Genomic DNA, 20,361 nt, shown 5'->3' with positions numbered 1-20,361 from the left:
GGAGTCCTCTGTACTTCCCCTGTGAACTTGGCAGTAACCCCAGGAGACCTCGATTCATCTTGCTCTTGTACTTTAGACACAAACCAGTCCACAAGATCCCTCACTGCCGACACCAACTGCAGAGTGTGGGGGTCCCCAAGGCCACTCTCGGGTTCCATAATTCGCTGAGACTCACAGCACTTATTGAAAGCTGTTAGGCTCACTTACAGTTTGTTACAGTGAAAGGGTACAGATGACAGTAAGCCCAGGGGACTGGCACATGTGACAGAGTGCAGGGGAGTGAGCTCCACGTGCAGAGCTCCCCTCTGTTCCCCCACCTCGGGGTCCTGGGCAGCATTTGCTCCTCTGGAATGACCGGTGGCCACACACAGGGAGCACTGCAACCAGGGAAGCTCCCCTGAGGTTCCGTGCGCAGAGGAAGCTCTGATACCGTGGGACCCAAAGCCCCCACTGTAAAGCACATTGCTCCCCCTTGTGACTCAAAGTCCCCAGATGCACAAACAGACACTCAGGCAGGGCATCCCAGGACTCGAGATCACCTCCCAGGAGCCAAGGCCGACCTCTCCTGGGGCAAGGTTAAGTTCTCTGCTACTTGGCCTCGATTGCCCGTCTTCAGTGTTGCAACACCATAATGACCTGGTGCCACAAATAGTGAACATACATAAAGTCTTCTTTGTGTTTGTCTTTAAAAAAAACATTTTGCAAGATAAAGATGAGGTATACAGGCTGGACTTCATCACGGATATTCCGTGGAGGATGGTTGGGCGGGGTCAGCGGCTGGGCGAGGCTGGGGGTTTCTGGAGTCCGACTGCCTCAGTTCACATGGCAGGCCCCCACTGTTACGTGGCGTCACTGCTGTTTCTTCCTTTGTGAGTGAGAGTGACAATGAAACCTACCGTGTGTTGTTACACAGGGGATTAAATGGCATGATATTCGGGCTGGAAGAGTTCATGGCAACATGGAAACCCTCAATAAGATATTAGATACTCTTATTTGTATATCTATCATGGAAAAAAATTATCAACCTTTCTCAAATAATTTTCCGTGGGAAAATGTGTTCTTTTTCCCTGAAATGTTTCCATTTTCATGCCTTCCTGTCTGTCAACATGAGTGAAAACGAGACGACAGGCTTTCTAAGGAATCTGTGGGTCATGGGCCGGGGTCGGAGCAGCGAGAAGAGCCCCTCGGGCAGCTGAGTCCGAATGAGTCTGGGACACGGAAGCTGTTGGTAGATCTTTACTGTAAACCCTGGGCAGAATCAGAAGGTTAAAAAAAAAAGATGTCATATTTCCAAATTGCTCCTGCGCAATCTAGAAGATTTGGGAGAAAATAAGAGCGATCTTGCTGCAGGAATTTTAGAACTGATGTGCCCTGACCTACTTCCCGCTCTTCCCTCTCTGGCATCGAGTCCCTTGACGGCCGCCAGCAAGCGTCGCGCTGCCAGGGCTGAAATGCAGTCTGCCGGCCTTGGCCCAGACTCGTCGGCCTTTTGGAAACTGTTTCACATTGAACGAGGCACAGGAGCTCTCTGCAGTGTTAGCAGAGCCTTGCATTCGTGCCAGCCATTGATCATTTTTTTCAGATCTCCCGTGCAGGTGGCTGAACTTGAGACTTGGCTTCCGGTGTTGCCCTCTGTGAGTGGCACTTGCTCACACGCAGTGTGCATTAAGATTCTTTTCCCAGAGAGCAACGCCTTGGCATTTTCCAGGATTGTAGTGTATTCACATTCAGAACTGACGCTCTTGTTTTCAGCTCCCAAGGGTTAGGTGTTCTGAAGACCAGGGCCGACAGTGTGGGAGGACTTGGTCAATGGAACTTCCAAAAGACCTCTAGGCAGGTCAGATGCTTCTTTAGCATCTGACAACAACATCCGCTGTTGTCAGATGTGGCTCACATATAGGACGGGTACAGATAGGAGACATTGCAAATGCTGACCCAGCCACCTAACTGAGCGCTCTCTTGTCCCCAGCTTATTTCCAGTGACGCTGATGGAGCTATCCAAAGGGCTGGACGATTCCGAGTGGAGAATGGCTCTTCCGACGAGGTAAGGAAGCCCCCAGGCCCTGTATTGTCACCAAGCACGTGGTTCTGAGATGTGGCGCTGAGGGGTGTGTGAGCCCCGCCACCACCCCAGAGGACCCTCCGGCGTGGAGCCCGGGGCAGGTAAACAGTGCGCTCCAGAGCTCCGCTCGCAGCACACCTGGCCTTATCCTTTGTGTAGAAGGTGCAGCGAACAGGGTGGCACGTGCCCTTTACAAGATCTGCAATAAAACCAGGTGGACACCCAAGATGAGACCCAACACCAGTTCGCAGCCACGACACCCTCTGTGAAAGGCCCCCAGAGTCCCAGGCCAGCCACCTCGTCACTGCCACATGAGCAGTCAGGGTCCAGGAGAGGGAAAAGATCGCTGTGATTAGAGTGTCGTCTGTGTTCACGGAAGTCACCACAAAAGGAGGTCCCTCCTTGGACCCCAGCCCGCATTCTGGGCCCCCTGGTCTGCCTTGCCAGGCCACCGGGACTCGCCTTGTCTTTCTTTCTTCCTTAAAATTTCCACTCCCTACTCTGTCCCTAGGGGTCTCCCCCCAGAACTGCAGAGTGCAGGGGAAGTCCCCCAGTATTTTTCTGCCTTGCTGCTTCTGGGAGAAGTCGCTCATCACGGCACATCGGCAGTCCGTTTTGCAGTCAGACGAGCCTGGGTGTGAGTACCAGCTCCCCCGCCTCCTGGTGCTAGGACCCTGGGCAAGTAACCCAGCTGTTCTGAGCCTCGGTTTATTAATCTGTACAATGGAAACTGTCTTGGGGTGGTTGAGAGGATTCAGTGAGCCAAGCTGGAAAAGCTGCGGGCACTGTGCTGGGCATATAGTACGCACTGAATAAGTGATGTAATCGTATAACAACGGTGGTAGTTGTTACTGTAACTAATGCCTTATAGCCAGGCTCACCCACCTGACCACCTATTGATCAGATTTCTGGTAAAGGGCTATGGATTTAACTCAGAAGGCCACAGCATTCGGGAAGTTGTTGCCTGTCTTCACCTTTGTCTAGACTTAGCATACCTGTTGATCCAGATGTGTACCCATTGGCCCAGATGTGTACCCATTTATCTAGACATGTACCCACTGACCCAGACGGTACCCATTGACCCGGATGTGTCCCCCCACCATTGTTCTGTGAGGCAGAGGTGTGGATCCATCTTGGACTGGACCTCTGAGTAGGTGACCACATACTTCCTGTGCAGAATGGTGTCAACCGACCCACATGGAAGGAGCTCCCAGGGAAGTTCTCTTCTGAAGCTTGAACACAGCTCTCCCCAAATGGCCGGCCCCTGAGATGAGCCTGTCCAATGGCCACAGGCTCAAGCAGCACAGGGTCCCAGGAGCCAGGTCAGGAGCAGGAGCATCGAGGCCCCATTTGCTCGTGCTCAGAAGGCAGCAGCCTCCGTGCTGAGTGTCCACTCGGAGAACCTGAGTACCAGAGACCCCAGGCAAGCCAGAGGTCAAGAAATGCTTCTGCCGCCGATACCTTGCAGACCCTCAGCCGGCCCGAAATGAACACACTGCGGGCTTTCCCACCCCCGTTACTCAACTCGGCCCTGTCTGCCCCTGTCCTGGAGGGAAGCCACGCCTCCCAGGAAAGACAGAAGCGGGGCCTTCACAGGAAGGTCCTAGCGTCACCACGCGTTGTGACCGTCAAAACAGTCCTCACCCGGTGGTGTCACCTGGGTCTGCCCTGCGAAAGGGACCCTGGGACCCTGTCGGTGACCAGAAGTCACCTGTGGGCTGTGGTGGTCAGGGGTGTGCTAGAGTCGGCCTGCCTGCCGACTTCCGCATCTCACCGGCAGCGCGGCCGTGGGCAGGTCCCCGGGGCCCGGAGCAGCTTTGGAACCGGTTGGGAGAGGGGTTGCTTTCACAGGTCCCGGTGGGCCGTTGTGTTCAAACACAGCCCGGCTCAGATGGCTACTCCAGGAACCACGCGGTCAGGCTCACACGCTTTCAGCCTTGTTTCTGCCGAGGACACCGAGCGTGAGTGCTCCGCCGGAGCGTGCCGGCTGGGCTCTCGATCGGTGGTCTTCGGTGAGAAGCTTCAGAAGGAATCCGAGGCTTGAGGAGAACAAACAAAGAGCCGCCGTGCACTGAGTTAGTGAAAGCCTGGTGTGTTAGAAGACTCCGTGTAGCTGCTTAAAAATTTTCATACCCGCAAATGAATTGCAGAACAGATTCACTATTCGGTTATTTTTCCTCTTGTTGTTGAATTTTAAGAATTCTGTACACCGTATGGATACCAGACCCTTATCAGATGTAAGATTTGGAGAAATTTTCTCTCGTTTTGTAGGCTGTCATTTCATTGGCCTCCCTGAGTCCTCTGAAAAGTCTTTCAATCTGATGTCTAGTCCATCTGTTCTCTCTCTCGTCACCTGTGTTCTCGTGTCCTCGTGAAGAAATCCAAGGTTGCTTGGTCATGTTTTATAGTTACTATTGACATTATCTTAAAATGTTATATTTGCCTTGTATTTCTTAAACACTGTCAGTATGGTGCTTTTACCATCTGTGGCTGATAATCCCAGATGTGGCATTTGCCATGACCCTCTACTGGCCGGCCGCTTTTTCTCCCGGCCGGCGCTCACGGGGCACCACGTTTCTCTGCGTGCTCGGCGGCCTGACTGTGTGTCGTTTGTGCTTTGGGTAGATGGTGTCGGAATTGAGTTGAATTGGAGAATGCCCACCCTGTGTCAGGGGATTGCCTGGTGGTGTGGTGGGGGAACACACATACCAGAATTGGCATCAGAATCGGAGGGAGGATTAGCATTCACTTTTCCCTTTCACCTTTAAACTGAATTCCCAGCTTGAGACTTTTTTAAACCACCCAAATGATGGAGAAAAGAGCCGCAAAGTCACATGGAGGCTGCCTCCTGGTCAGAACCACTCCCCACCCAGCCTGCTCAGCGCCTGCTTGCCCCGTGGCAGCCCTGCTGCTGTCTTTGGGTCGAGTGGTCTCTTCTGGCTCCGCCTCCCCTTCAGTGTGTGGACCTTTGGGTCCCGGCCTGGGCTGGGGTGAGGTGGATGTCCTATTACACTGACCTACCTCAGCAGGTCCTGGGAATTTGATTCACTTTCACCTGTGTTGTCACTTAACTGTGAGGTGACATCGTGAGGCAGTGGGGACAGTTTTGGAGGCAAACACACCTGGGCTCACGTGGGTTCCTCAGCTCTGCCACTCACCAGTTCACGACGACGTCCGTGAGCCGCCATGTCCTCCTGGGTAGAATGGCAGGAATTCCTGCTCTGCGGCGGCCGCCCCTCCCCACCCTGGGCTTTGCACCTGCAGTTTGCAGTGGTACTGAAGTTAGGGTTTTGCACTGTCCACGCCGCATCGTGTCTCCTTCACGTGTCCCGTCATTGCTGGGTGTCGCGCGTCTTCGACATCTGGATTCTGTCACCTGTCCTACTAGCTGACCCCCCCGAGAAGCTTTAGATTACCTTGTGCTTCTCCTGCCACCTGTGCACTCGTTCTGATTGTTCATCACAATGAGTGCCACCCTGGGGGGCTCACCGGAGACCTCCCTTACAGCTCACTTGTACCTATCAGTTAGCATGTGGCGGAGCAGGGGGACAGCCTTTCAGCTCTCTACAAATCTGCCTTCCTCAGCAAGGGGCGGGGTCTCCACAGACCAAATCTGCCTTCCTCAGCAAGGGGCGGGGTCTCCACAGACGGTGGGAATATGTAAATGAGCACCATCTTTGGGGAGGACAGTTAGCAGTAATTAAAACCGCATATAGCATTTAGCCATCAGTTCTACTGTTAGGGAGTGTATGAGAGCATTATTTCAAATCGAAAAAAACTCCTGGAAGTCACCTCCATTTCTGTCAGTCAAGGAGCAATTATGTAAATGACGATACATTTACACAATGGAATGTTTAGCAGCTGGTAGAATATGAGGGGGAGAGAGATGTGATAGCCACAGAAGAGAGTTTAGGAGACAGTGTTAGGCAGAAAAGCGAGTTCCAGATTGATTTGTAGGATGTCATCCCACTTAAAAACAACAAAATAGCTAAACATGTTTGACAGTATGTAAGGAAGTTCCCAAAAGGACACCTCAGCGTTTAACAGCAATTTCTTGCTGCGGTCCAGCCGCAGCAGGGTCCAGGGATTCCCGAAAGGTGGGTAAGGCGTTGGTGATGGGGACAGTGAAGCTCTGCTCCGTTTATTACAAGTACAAGCAGGTTTTTATATTTTCATTTTAGGTAGTGATTAACATTTGCAGTATAGCATGATCAGTTAAGCAGAAAAAATCAATACAAAGGTAACCAGGAAAAGTACAAAAGTTCCCATAGATTCAGTTATAATAAACAAAGATTATTTTGGCCAGGAGAGCCATTAATCAGACAGTTAGAAGTAGCTGTATGCACAGAATTTGAATATCTTATTGTATATTAAAGTTTCTCAGAATTTGTCATGGGGCAAAAGGATACGCTAGATTGAGTAGAGGTAATAGATTTATTATAAGGTCTTTGTGATGTCTTACTTAGCTATCCATCCTTTTCTGTCTAAAATGTTTCTCTGTGTACTATAAACTCTGACTCTTCAGTAACTGTTTCTACGTGTTTAGTTTGTACTAGCCAGCTTTTGTTATTTCTTTGCCTAATTGATATATATTCTTATTCAAGGTAAAGGAAGGGCTGTTACTCCAACAACTTTTAGACATTCGGGAGCTATTTCATTAGAGGGGATTTTGTTCTCTGGTCAAGAAATTATTTTGTACAACTTCATTGGAATTATGCGAGTCAATGAACCTGAAATACAGGTGTCTAACAATCCCACCACCTTCTGGTCACCCAAACAAACGTGTAAGGGGAGACAGACAGGAAGTCCCGCCACAGGTGCCTCTGCCCTGCAGATGCATCTCAACCGTCCCGACCGTACCCCTGGGCTGTGGGTCGGGGTCTACATAGTTTTTACTTGTTTTCTTGGAAGACCCTTTGTATCTGTGGGTGAGGAACAGTCGTGGGAAAGTCTTTCTCTTCTGTTCTTCCCTCAACTGTTGGCAGCACAACCTGTGTTTGCAACAACAACCCGGTTCTTTATTAACTGGCCTTAGCTGTTGATTTAAGAGATCTAACTTGTTTTTCTTATTTCTGGTACACCATGGCGGTCCTGATCGCTTTAAGTTGCTCAAACCAGGATAATTTATACAACTTGACATGTTTTCCCTTATGGTTAACAATTATATCGCCCTGGCTGTCGTACCCCCCTGTATAAGGGAGAGGGGAATCTGTGGAGATTTTTCCATCCTTTCAGGCAGTTCCGTGGGGGATACTAATGTTTTCCCCTGAACTGTCCCTTCCTCTTGGGTGATTTTCACAGGAATAAATAAGTACAGTACAATGTCCATACTCAGTAGCAAGAGTAAAATAATTAAAATAAAACAGCCAATTGTTAACCCATTTTGGATGCCACATTCTCCCCCGGGGAGACGAATTCCTTGAACTCGAATCCTCTATGCCCAGACCTTGTCAGACAACATGGTTGGAAGAGGACTTGGCAATTTCTGGTGCAGAATGAAGCGGGGGAGTCAGAGAAGGCGGCAGGGCCTTTCTGCCCTTCACTTATCTCGTACGTCTACACGTAGCTGACTTGTTCAGTTTGGACATGAACCGGGATAGTTGTTGCAAAGAGCAAGGTGACTCTGTGTACTGACACAGCAACATTCGTGCGATATTTTCTTCAGTGAAAAAACCGAATTTCACTGTAGTATCTGTACTACTTGCCTCAGTTATGGAAACCAGTCATATGCATATGTACTCACTTGAGTGTGTGTGTCTGTGTATATGGTGTGTGTATGAGTGTGAACGTGTTGTGTGTGTATTTATGTAAAAACAAACCTATCCTTGTGGATGCATGAGGACATGGAGGGCTCTCCAAACCACCGGCACCGTGGTCATTACAGGGAGAGTAAAGGGTTCGGGCACGGAGGATGGGGCGGAAACCGATTTCAATTTTTGTGTGATTTCACTTTTTCAAGCAGTTTATATTTATATCTACCATTTAAAAGATTTTAGTGTTGAGGTTTTTTTTTTTAATCTGTCTTCTTGCCCTGGCTGGTGTGGCTCAGTGAACTGAGTGCCAGCCTGCAAACCAAAGGGTTGCTGGTTCGATTCCCAGTCGGGGCACATGCCTGGGCTACAGGCCAGGCCCCAGTAGGGGGCGTGCAAGAGGCAACCACACATTAATGTTTCTCTCCTCTCTTTCTCCCTCCCCTCCTCTCTCTCGAAAAATAAAATAAATCTTTTTTAAAAATAAAAGAAAAAAGAAAATTTGTCTTCTTTACTGCCAGTATTTCCTCAGCAATTTAACCTGGAAACTGCAGCTCGTTAATCGAACTCGCACGAACGGAGCCTGCAGAGCTCATGGGCGTCACGTAAAACCGCGGACCTGCTCTGTAGTCCCCGCGCCGTGTGGCTTCCCTGCTTAAAGTCAGGTGTCAGAGGACGTTCAGATTAAAGGGCAGTGTAATATGTGGATTTTGACCAAGTTCAAAATACCTTGGCCAGATTCAGTCTTCCTCCGTCACATCCACAAGTATCAGTGGGGTAAAAAAAAAAGACAGTAAAGGCAACTAAGGGCCCCCGTGGACCTTGGGATCCGGTGCAGACGTGGTCCTGGATTTCCGAGTCACAGGACTCCTTGGGCACGTCCAGGGACGTCTGCAGCGCAGAATAACTCGGGTTCATCACCCTCCGTAATGCCTTTTAGCAAATGATTATCTAGAAGGGTATAAAATGAGTGCGGGTATTTGCGACGTTAATCTCAGCTGTCTGGAAGATGTGCTCAATGGACTATTTCTCCCTAACTTTCTGGTTGGTGTCAAACAGTTAATGCGTCCCTGTGCCACTGTCACCAGAGAGAGCTGCAGACAAGCCTCCCCTGTGTCTGAAATCCCCCGCAAAACAGGACACACTCAAAATGGGACTTGCTGAAAAGCTGCAACCAGTTAGGTGCTGCTGCACCCACTCAGGAACTGCTGAGACACGGCGAAATGCGGAGAGTTGGTGGGGGGCGTGGACAGCTCGTTTCTATTGGTGAGGTGCCAGCTGGCACATCCCCTTTGGAAGACCGTCGGCAGTATCTACAACCGGAGCGTCTGCATGACCCAGGGTTACACCCGACAGAAATGAGAGCCATGTCCCCCAACAGACAGACCCGGGAGTGTTCAGAGCGGCTTCATTCGTCGTGACCACAAACTGGTAACGACCCATTCATCCACCAACTGCAGAGTCAGCCTGTAACGTGTGGTGTCCACACCGTGACTGCGACATGGCCACGGGGAGGACCAAGCTCCTGCCGTACCAGTAACGTGGGCGAGGGCCACAGACAAGACGTCGAAGGACAAGAAGCCCGGCTCCGTGAACGCGCGTGGCGTGACTTGATTCCGTGCCGTGCGAGAGTGGGCAAAGCAGATGGTCCCTGGTACAGGGGTCAGCGCGGTGGGCGGCACCCACAGGAGCATCGCTGGGTATTGATGGGACAATGAGTGGAGGCGCCTCTGGGGTGCCAGGTAGTGGTGATACACACGTACTTATTTTTTAATTATGTAGTTGTTTAGGGGGAACAGAGCTTTGCCACTCCAAAATATGCCCGTTTGGGAGTATTGGTTGTTTTCAGCTGGCTATTTTTAAGAAAATGAGAGACTCAAGAACTTTTTACTCCCCTCTTACCTGCCCGGAGGGATTCAGTTAGAAGAGCCTGCTCCTGGGAGGGGTGGGCAGGGAAGGGCCCGGCCGGTGGGCTTGTTAGTTTGCCTTCTGCGTCCTGTTGTTTCTGGGGGGCCCGCGGGGGTTCGTTCTCTAGATGGCGCTCTCTCATCTGCCTGTGGTTGCCTCCCTTCCCTGTGAAGGCCAAGTCACTACCCGCTCTTTCTCCTTAGCTCAAGACAGCGATTAAGTCCCGGCTGGTGCTCGGTTGGAGCATCATCCAGTGAACCAAAAGGTGGTACGTTCGATTCCTGGTCAAGGTGCGTGGCTGGGGTGAGGGTTCAGTCCTCGGTAGGGGCGTGTATGAGATCAGTGTCTCTCTTTCACATCGATGTTTCTCTCCCTCTCTCCCCCTTCCTTCCCCTCTCTCTCAAATCAATAAACACATCCTCGGGCGAGGACAGAAAAATGGCGTATGAGCCTCAGCTGCCCACTTGCCCTCGGGTCCCCTAGTCTTACAGAACCTCCGTGGGGACATATGTGATGCATTTGACTACTTTCTCCTGTTCATCCATCCCTTGCCAATTTCATTATTAGACCAGCCAGAAGAACTTGGAAGGGTAGAAGGAAAATTCTTCTTCCTCTAGAACATACACTTAAGGTTGGTGCCCTTGACCGCCCATTGCCACTGCACGCCATCAGACATTGGAATTCACTTTTAGAAGCATTCCTCCGGGGTCCGAGGAAGAGGCCTTTTTTTTTTTGCTTAGTTTCCGTTTCCGTTGTTGGTTCCTGTGTATATTCTCGTCTTCACAGCTCGTCATGTGCTTTTAACAAGGGACGGGAAGTGCCTCGTCTGTGACACTCACAGCTTTTTTGCTGTTGGGCTTTTTTCCCAATTTAGTAAGTATTCAGTAAAGGTAAAAGTTAAACAGGTAATTTTTTTTTTAAACAGGTAATTTTTGATCATCAAAAAAAGAACCCCTAGTTGGGCTGACGTACGGGCCCCTGGCCAGAGTGCCATCGGTCACTCTGAGCTATGTCTCATTCTGCTCCTCAGATGGCAGTTTGCAGACCTCTGCGGGGGGTGGGGGGTAACTGCGAAAGCCTAGAATCTGGGGTCATTTCTACGCCCTTGAACCCCCTTGGCAGTCTGTGAAGCCTGTAGACTTCTTAGAATCATGTTTTCAAATACACGAGACAAAAATACCTGGGATCACAAAGGAAATCGGGTGTATTGAAATGGTCATCAAAGAGGAGGGAAGGGGTCAGTCACGAAATGTGTGAGTGTCCCGTGGACGTGGACAGCGGTGTGGGGGTCGACCATGGGAGTGGGGGGGGCGGGCAGAGGAGGGCAGGGGGAAAGGAGGTGGGACAACCGTAATGGAATGACAACAATAATTTTTAACATCTTAAAAAAGGAAGTTACCAGAGTGACTTTTAAAACCCAATGTATGATACTGTAATATGCACACTTTTCAAATTAATGCATGAAATAATAACACTAGCAGCAGGTTTCATAACTCTTGTGATTTTGAACAGTGAAGAGTGTAAACAGTACTTCAAGATACCTGCCATTGTGATCCTGAGTTCTGAAAATATCTGTCACTTTTTATGATGTGGTCGCCAGAGCTTTATTCTATTGCAGGTTTTTGCATATGTTCATAATCGAATGAAATACTAAATCTTATTAGAAGTTGGGGAAAATAGATTTTTTTAAATAACTTTATTTTTTAGATTTTATTTATCTTTAGAAGGAAAGGGAAGGAGAGAGGGAGAGAAATATCAGTGTATGGTTGCTTCTCATGCATCCTCTGCTGGGAACTGGCCTGCAACCCAGGCATGAGCCCTGACTGGGAATCGAACAACGATCCTTTGGTTCACAGGCCTGTGCTCAATCCACTGAGCTATAACAGCGAGGGTTAAAGATTTTTTTTTTTTTGGCCCCATCCAAGTTCATGTCCTCCCTGGATTTTCCAGAGCCCCGGTATAGAGCAGTGATTCTCAGAGCTCAGTGTTCATCAGAACTGCCTAGGTGGTAGTTAGACGTGCGGGTCCTAGGGCCCTGCCCGCAGACAGCCCGAGGAGGTCTAGAGGGGACCCAGGGTGCATGTTTATGCAAATGCAGAAGCCCCGAGCCGCCCTGCTGCCTCAGACAAGCCTCTCTGTGCCGGGCCAGTGCTGGAGGCTCGAAAGGCTTGAGTGTGCTGGTGGCTTAAGGGTCCCTTCTCCAGGTTCTGCCAGGGCTTCCTCGGATCCAGGGCCCTGGGACCGTGGTCCCAACCACTGTGGGTCCTCTCTGCTATGTCTGGCCAGCTGGTGCCTGTGGCTTGGCGGCAGCTCCCAGGGCCATGCATCGCTGTGCGGTGGGAAGAACTGCCAGGAGGGCTGCCGTGGTTCATGGTCATAAATGAATGGCTGTTGGTAATGAATCATCCAGAAAGTCTACAAGGAACAAAATCCAATTGCCGCCCTTCCTGAGTCACACCAAAAGGTCAGAGCTAAGAGGCAGCATCTCGAACAGGTGATAGCCTTAGCATCACCATTAAGGAACAGGCGGATGTCTCGAGAAGCTGAGAAGGACCTTCATAGTGTCCGCCTGGGTGTACGAAGCCTGAGTCTAGTCATGGGGGCAAACCTCAAATGAGCAATACTTTATAAGAAAAAGGGGGAGGCCGGTGTGCTACATTCTTCACAAATGTCAGTGTAATAAGACACAGGAAGTCTGTGGGAATGTTCCAGATTCAGGGAATCTAAAGAGACATGGCACGAAACAAGCCTGTACTGAAGGGGGGAAGCTTTAAACGACACTGCTGAGTCAGCCGACAAAATGGGAGTGGGGACGGCAGATGAAAGCCTGCGTCAGGGTCGAATGTATACAAGTTGGTAAAGCTGTATTGCGGTTGTGCAAGAAGATATCCCTGTTCCTGGGAAATACACACTGGAGCCTTTAGGAATAAAGGGCTGTTATTCATGCACCATCGTCTTAAATGATCCAGGAAAACTGCAACGTGTGCATGTGTGCACCTGTGTGTATGGGCACGTGTGTGTACACGTGTGTGGGGGGGTGAGCACACGAAGCGGTGGGATAAGCTGCTACCGGGAGGCGGAGCTGGGGAAGGGCTCTCAGAGGCTCCCGCTGTCTTCCTGCCGTTGCAGCTTCTATGTGCGAGTACACCTATCAAGCACCAATGGCTGGGAATGCAAGGAAAGCCAGTAAAAGCACATTAATGCTAAGAAACTTTAACCCATATTTTCACTCCCTGATAGATAAAAAAGGGAGAACATTAAAAAGGACACAGAAGATGATGTAAGGGTTAAGATGAAAAAAGGAAATAAATAAAGCTATGAAACTGGGACTGATTTCCGTTTCAGCTCCACTACTTACTATCTCCGCAACCGGAGACGACAGACACAAACTCACTCAAGCCTCACTTTTCATCCAAAAGTCGGGGGTGACCTTGAATCTCTCTCGTCACCTGGGTGGAGATACAGTGAAGCTAATGCTGCGGCCTGGAGCTTGGCACGCAGAGCCCGCTCACTGTGTGTCCGTATTTCCAGAGCCGTGAGAAAGACAGAAAGCATCCCCGTTCACTTTATAGAGGAGTATAAGGCTGAGAGCACGACAGAGACCCATTCAGAAAAGAAACCTACGGTTCCGTCACACTGGCGACCGTGGCACGTGGGTCTGTGTTCCGTCCGGCAGTGTCAGAGGAAGCCCATGCCGGCGACCCCGTGGGCTGCCCTCCGGATGTCTGAGAAACATTCAGCACCAAGAGAGCTAGTGGAGAACTCAGTACATGACTGAGATTCCCCCCACTTTACATATTCTCTCGATAGTTGCCCCCAGAAACCTTTCAGTAAAATTTGACATTTATTCCTAAGAAAATCCTCTTTGTAACCTTGGACTTGAAGGAAACTTCTTCAACATGATAAAGAAACTGACCACAAACATCTAGGAAATCACTAGAGGCTCGTCCGAATCAGAAAGCTCTGTTCCAGACGCCTGTCTCCCACGCGTGGCGCCATGCAGGTGTCAGGGGAATTTTAAACTGTTTACGCACTGTGGTTCCATTGGGCAGTTACATGTGGCCACACACGTAGGACAGACAGAGGAGCCAGGCCAAACCGTGCGCAATGGTTACCTTTGGGTAGAGGATTCACACTGTCCATTATGGTGATCTGTATTTGCCACATTAATTGAGTTGCATTATGGTAAATTGTTAGAATTCTACAAAGAATATGAACTTGACTAAGAGGCTGCCGAGGTGTATTCCAGGTGACATGTGCCTTACAGGTGACAAACAGAGGGGCATGCCTCTAGGGGTCGCCAACTCCCAGATAGAATCGTGGAACCTTCTGCCCAAAAAGGAGAGAGGCTTGAATCTCAGGTTGGAAACAGCTGAACTCCCTGCTCCGCTTGGTCCCGTTTCCACGCCCCAGGATGCCTCTGTGATGCGGGCTTAGACCGGCTGTCTGTTCGAGTGGTGACATGTGACCCCGGCCCTGTTTGCCTATTTCCAACAATGACTTCTGGTTCTGTGGCCTCAGGTTCATTGTCAGCTTCTTCTTTACTTTCTGAATTAGGCTCTTAATCGCACAACTTTGTTCCGTCACAGAATGCAAGCGCTCTGCCAGGTACTTGGAGAAGAACAGATGTGCACTTGGAGAACCCAGAATACCACACCAGGTGGTACTTCAAGTATTTTTTAGGACAAGGTAATTACGCCATCGTGGTGGTTGGGGAGGAAGTTCCATTCGAAGTGAAAGGCGGTGTTGGTGCCATTTCTGGGGCCCTGGATGTGAGACTAATTGGTGTGGGCTCACGCACGGCAGGGCATTTCACCGCAAGGTCGGCGGTAAGATTTGTAGGTTTGAAGCTTCGGCCGAGTTTCAGCTCTAGGAGGTTTTTTCCTCGCTCTCCTTTTTTGGGGGAGGGGCAGTCATTTTTGTCTCTGGGGAGTTCAAGGGGATTTGATGATCCGAATAAGTGATTTGAGACATAAGAAGAATTTGCAGGGTGGAAAACAACTTTAGAGTTAGCAAGGCAAGTGCCTCATCCACAGTGGGGGGTTGAAGACTGAATCCAAGGCAGTGAGGGAAAAAAATAGTTCTGTGAGCTCTGGGGCCAACACAGAACTGGTGGAGGCAGCCAGGACCCCCACCCCTGCGGAGACCGCGGGAAGGATCTGAATCCTGGCTCCGAAGGTGTTAACCACAGGACCTCACGCTCCTTCCCCTCTGCTCCACTGAGACTGGGCTTCCTTGTCGGCAAAGCGGGGCTGTGACTAGCACACAGCTGGAGGGTTTGGGCAGATGTTTCAGTGAGATACACAGGGAAACACTAAGCCCGACGCCTGGTCCCTGGCAGGAACTCAGCCATGAACAGCGACGTAGGTTCAACGAAGGGTCCTCGTGAACGTGGACGGAAGGGCAGAAAACGGGGGGGGCGGGAGGGATTCGTGACAGAAGTGGAAGGATGATCACCACTGCAGGACTGGAAGCGAGGCAGACACCTTTCCTATCAGACTAACACATCCGTTTGTAGAAGGTGTGATGCTTGAGCTATAAAATGAGCGTGATCAGACCCAAATGGTGGCTTTTAAAGAAAAACCTGATACCATACTAAGCTAAGAAGTTCACTTATTTGGCAAGGGGTGTCTCGTTACAAAAAATGAAGTCAGTGGAAAGTTGTCAGCTTCCCAAATGTCTGGAAAACACAGTGACGCCTGGGGGGAAATGGGGCTATCAGATGCCTTCAGCTTCCTCACCCGGTTCAAACTATAAGGGTACAGTTAGAAACCCAGGCTCCCGGCTTGGTGGGTTCAGAGGCTCTGCGATGTCATCAAGGCCAGGCCTCCTCGGGGTTGCAGGATGGTTGCAGCAATTCCAGGCATCACTCCTACACACCACCAGCCAGAGCTCAGAGGAGGCCATCTTCAGCAGTGAGGAAGCCTTTCCAGAACCCCCTTGACACATTTCTGCTCCTGTCTCATTGGCTAGAATTCCTGAACCAGTCACCAGCCAGGGGAATGGGAGCGCGTGGCTGGTGGAGTGATCAGGCTCCATTTCACGCCGGGTCTGGGATTACTGGGCCCTGACGGAGTGCAAAGGGCCGGGTACCACCTGAGGGCTCCACACCACCAGGGACCAGGAGGACCATGTGCATTTTCACTGTTCTAAACCCGCTTCTTCTCCAGTCCATCAGAATTACATTGGAAACGACGCAGAGAAGAGCCCCTTCTTCTTGTCCGTGACCCTTTCGGACCAAAACAATCAGCGCGTCCCTCAGTACCGTGCAATTCTTTGGAGGAAAACCGTGAGTAACTAGCTCGCCCCTGGAGTTTCATCCCCACGTGACCTGGGTGCGGTGCCGCCTCTGTTTATATCAGCGTCCACGTAATGTGTCGGAAAGGTTCTTCTTTTTCCGAGCAGGTCTGAGGTAACCACCCGATGTAACGGAGAATTAGGTCTCACGCGTGAATTACGTCCTGCAGGAAACTTCCAGCACTAGCCCTCTCCCTGCCCCCGCAACCGGGCCGTCCTGCCATCCGCGTAGCTGTTCCTGAAGCAAAGTCTGTTTTAAAAGATGATGTTGGAGAACCGAGTGTCAGTTTCTCCAAAGTGCATCCATGATGGTCTCACCTCATTGTTCACGTAGGGAAAGCAGTCCATGCCTTCATCCAAAGCCACCACCTTCTGCACCAGGGGGGCTGCTTTCTGTGCCCCCCCCCCCCATTGCTAGTTGCAGTGTTCCGACCTCTTCTGGTTTAAACATCCTCTTTGGCCTACTCTGTCTCTTTTGGACAAATAATCCATCCTTTGGAGTTCTTTCCCCTCACTGCTCCTGTCGAAGTAGGTATTTGGGCGACTGGAAGAGGGCCTGTGGCAGAGCCCCTGGTGGTAGGAGCAGAGGACCTGGGTCCACACAGTGACCTCTGGGCTCCACTGGCTTCCACTGTGGGGAGGCTCTGGTCTCTGAACTAGCAACCACGGGCATGTGACTTGTTCCCTCCGCCTTTCTGGGAAACCCTTAGTCCCCGCCATTTGCCCCTTGTGAAGTCGCCAGATACTGCAAACTCTTTGGCCTGATCGCAGTTCTCTGGTGTACCGTCTTAGTCTCCTGGGCCTAATCTTGCTGACCATCCCTGCTTGAAGCTACCGGGTTACTGCCCCTCCCCGTGTTCAGACGGGTTCTGCCTGGCCTTCGGATCCCTGCAGAAGGCCGTGCTGGGGAGGGAGCCGCTCATCCAGACGTCCTTGTGTGTCCTCGGATCTTACTGTGATATGTGTGCAGCATCCTTTCCACCCCTTCCAGGCCTGCCCTCAGAATGGGGGAGCCGTGCACCCGCATCCAACCCTTAGCTTTCCTATCTCCCCTCTTCCTTCCTTCCCCCAAGGTGGGAAGGGGGAGGTTTCGCACTTCCTCTAAGTTTCAGGAACACATCTTCTCCATGTCACTTCTTCCCTCAGGAAGTAACAGTCACACCACCTCCTCACCCGGACGTTGCCAGGTGCTGGGGGAGAAAGAGTGGAGCAAATGCAGGGGAGGCATTTTTGCTTCTTTTTCAGTTTCCAGGGGCGTTGTCTCTATTACATCATGAACCATAGCAAGCGCTCTGAAGGAAACCGAGTCACAAAACGACATGGGAGACCTGCTGAAGAGGAGGCAGCGCAGGGGACGCCTTCTGAGGAGGCGACCTTTAGAGACCTGCAGGATGAGAGGGAACCTGCCCCTTAGAGAATGGGGCAGGGCTGGGGGACAGGAGGGACCACAGATACAAGACAAATGAGGTGTGCTCTGGGGGTCCCTGTGAGCTGGAATTGGAGAAGTCAGGCGGTGTCAGGGATGTAGACCCCTGGACCACCGTGAGGGTCACAGCCCAGGGCTGGGCACAGTGTTTGTCCCTGTCATTGACAGCTGCCAGTGCCTTCATCCAGAGCTCCCACCTGGGCCCGGTCGTGTGCCAGCGACAGGGAGCGCCGCAGGGCAGAGAGGCATGGCGAAATCAGAGCAGAGCGTTGGCATGGGGGTCGGCGTTTAAGCCCCTTTCGGCCCAGCCCTCGAGCTGGAGGCCGTGGAAAGCCAAAGAAGTAGATGACTCACCACCCCCACCTCCCTACCCCCTCACCCCCCGAGCTCACATTCTGTTACAGAAACAGAAAAATTGTCAGGGACGGGAACCCTGCTTGAAGCAGTCTTGGTGATCTCCGCCGCGTTTCCTCTAAACACAGAGACAAGGGTTTTTTCTTCGTAATGATTCAAACTTACAGAAACCCCATCACGACACTACAGCAGGTGAAAAAGAAGAGGACCAAAATTGACCCGCTCAGAGATGATCACTGCAGCTTCCTTCTAGCATCTGTTCATGCACACTCACGCGTGGGCTGCATGCATGGGCCGATGGTTGTGGTACACGCGTGTCCTCGCTGTGCTTTGTGTTGTCCGACATGGACATGGACTTGCCTTTGCCTCTGCATTTGTTGGTCTCACTGGAAAACATGGGATTGCAAGGCGTTCCTGCTGGCGCGACTCTGGAAGCTACGGAAGGGAGAAGGTGGGGGGAAGGACTTGGTCGGTGCTCCGCCAGCCAAGGACATCAGGTTCAGGGGAGTTTGTAGATTGCATTACAGAGATTTAAAATATTTAAATTTTTCTTCCAAATATAAAGGGATATTATGATAGAAATATGCATTTTCAAATTCCATGTAACCCACTCATTGAAATCTGAGTTGTTTCTGTGGCCTTGCTTTTTTTCCTTTAAGTGTATATTTATTGATTAAGCTATTCCAGTTGTCCCATTTTTTCTCCCCTCGATCCCCCTCCACCCTGTACCCTCCTTCGCTCCAGCATTTCCTGCCCTTAGTTTATGTCCACGGTTGTACATATAAGCTCTTTGCTTTCTCCATTCCCTGTACCATTCTTAACTTCCCCATCTATTTTGTCCTACCATTTATACCTTTTAATCCCTGTACCTTTTCCCCCCGTTCTCCGCCCTCCCCCTCTTCACTGATAAACCTCTATGTGGTCTCCATTTCTGTGATTCTGTTCCTGTTCTAATTATTTGCTTGTTTTTTTGTTGTTATTGTTGTTTTTAGGTTCAGTTGTTGATAGTTTTGAGTTTATTGTCATTTTGCCTTTCAAAGTTTTGGTCTTCTTTTTCTTACGTAAGTACCTTTAACATTTCTTATAATAAGGGCTTGGTGATGATGAACTCCTTTAACTTGACCTTACCTGGGAAGCACTTTTATCTGCCCTTTTGTTCTAAATGAACGCTTTGCTGGATAGAGTAATCTTGGATGTAGGTCCTTGCTTTTCATGACTTCAAATACTTCTTTCCCTCCCCTTCCTGCCTGCAAGGTTTCTTTTGAGAAATCAGCTGATAGGCTTGTGGGAACTCCTTTGTAGGTAACTGTCTCCTTTTCTCTTGCTGCTTTAAAAATTCTCTCCTTATCTTTAATCTTGGAAAATGTAATGATGATGTGCCTTGGTGTGTGCTTCCTTGGGACTCTCTGAGCTTCCTGGATTTGTATGTCTATTTCCTTCACCAGCTTTGGGAAGTTTTCCTTCATTATTTTTTCAAATAAGTTTTCAATTTCTTGCTCTTCCTCTTCTCCTTCTGGCACCCCTATGATTCGGATGTTGGAACATTTAAAGTTGTCCTGGAGGTTCCTAAACCTCTTCTCATTTTATGCCATTTGCTCAGCTCTCGCCCTGCTTTCAGTCACTTCCCCCACTACCCACAAGTGACTTGCACTCTTCTGATGCTGATTCCCAGGTGGGTGGGCTTGTGTATGTTCTAGGAGCCCGTGGGCCCCTCCAAAAGACTCTTTTATGAGGATGGGAGTTTCTGCCACCACTGCAACCCCCACAGATTTTTACAGCCAGAGGTTTTGAAGCTTTCTTTTCTGCCACTGGAACCCTGGGTTGTGTGGTCTGTCTTGCTCCCCAGTTGTCCCTCCCTGTTTCTGCACATGAATGTGGGACCACCCAGCCCACCAGCCCTCGCCTCACCACGCGCCTTTCTGCCTCAGCTGCCCATCTCTGGCCCTCTTACCAGTCTACATGAATGATTCTTTAACTCCTTGGTTGTTGGACTTCTGTACAGTTTGATTTTCTGGCTGCTCTGATTGTTTTTCATCTTTAAATTGGTTTGTCATCCTTCTTTTGGGTGTGTAAGGAAGCAAAATGTATCTACCCACGCCTCCATCTTGGCCAGAAGCCTATGGCCTTGCTTTTTTATAGGCCCCGGCCGACCCCATAGTGTGGCCGCCTGTGTCAGATGCCCTCCTGTCTAGAAGAGGGTCTTGAACCTGACCTCTTGCTCCACCCATACCTTGTGTACCTTTTCTTCCCAATATACACTGCAAACGTGGCTTCACAGAGAAGCCAGGGGCATATTGAGGGCGAGTATATGGAGCAGAGAGAGGAGATCGGCCCTGCCCAGGGGATGGTGGTGTCTTCAGGAACTGCCTCCAGGGAAGTGAAGCTCAGGGCTCGTGGGATTGGCCGTTTATATTTTTTCTTCTACTTAAGCTATCCGGATTCTTCGTTCATTCCCTTTCATGTGACCAATATTCACTGAGTACTTTCTATGAGCTAGTTACAGTGAGTACTCATTTAGAGAGGAGGAGACAGACTTTCGACAAGTAAATGCAGACACAGGTAGA

The 20,361-nt window shown here is 50.3% G+C and overlaps 1 protein-coding gene across 6 annotated transcripts in view; it reads left to right on the top strand.

Moving 5' to 3' along the window:
• The window catches only part of GARNL3 (GTPase activating Rap/RanGAP domain like 3), a 116,191-nt gene that overhangs the window by 53,882 nt on the left and 41,948 nt on the right, over positions 1–20,361 (top strand). For all 6 annotated transcript variants that reach the window (XM_037158457.2, XM_037158309.2, XM_053667776.1 and 3 more), the window contains 3 exons: positions 1,970–2,044; positions 14,310–14,409; positions 15,891–16,009. In XM_037158457.2, the coding sequence (XP_037014352.2) occupies positions 1,970–2,044; positions 14,310–14,409; positions 15,891–16,009 (294 nt within the window). The remainder of the gene's footprint in view (positions 1–1,969; positions 2,045–14,309; positions 14,410–15,890; positions 16,010–20,361) is intronic.

This window comes from Artibeus jamaicensis, unplaced genomic scaffold, assembly GCF_021234435.1.
Source record: "Artibeus jamaicensis isolate MK-2021 breed Jamaican fruit bat unplaced genomic scaffold, CSHL_Jam_final contig_471, whole genome shotgun sequence".
Lineage (NCBI taxonomy): Eukaryota > Metazoa > Chordata > Mammalia > Chiroptera > Phyllostomidae > Artibeus > Artibeus jamaicensis.
Note: the sequence above shows the minus strand (reverse complement) of the source record. Positions and strands in the feature narration are given on the sequence as shown.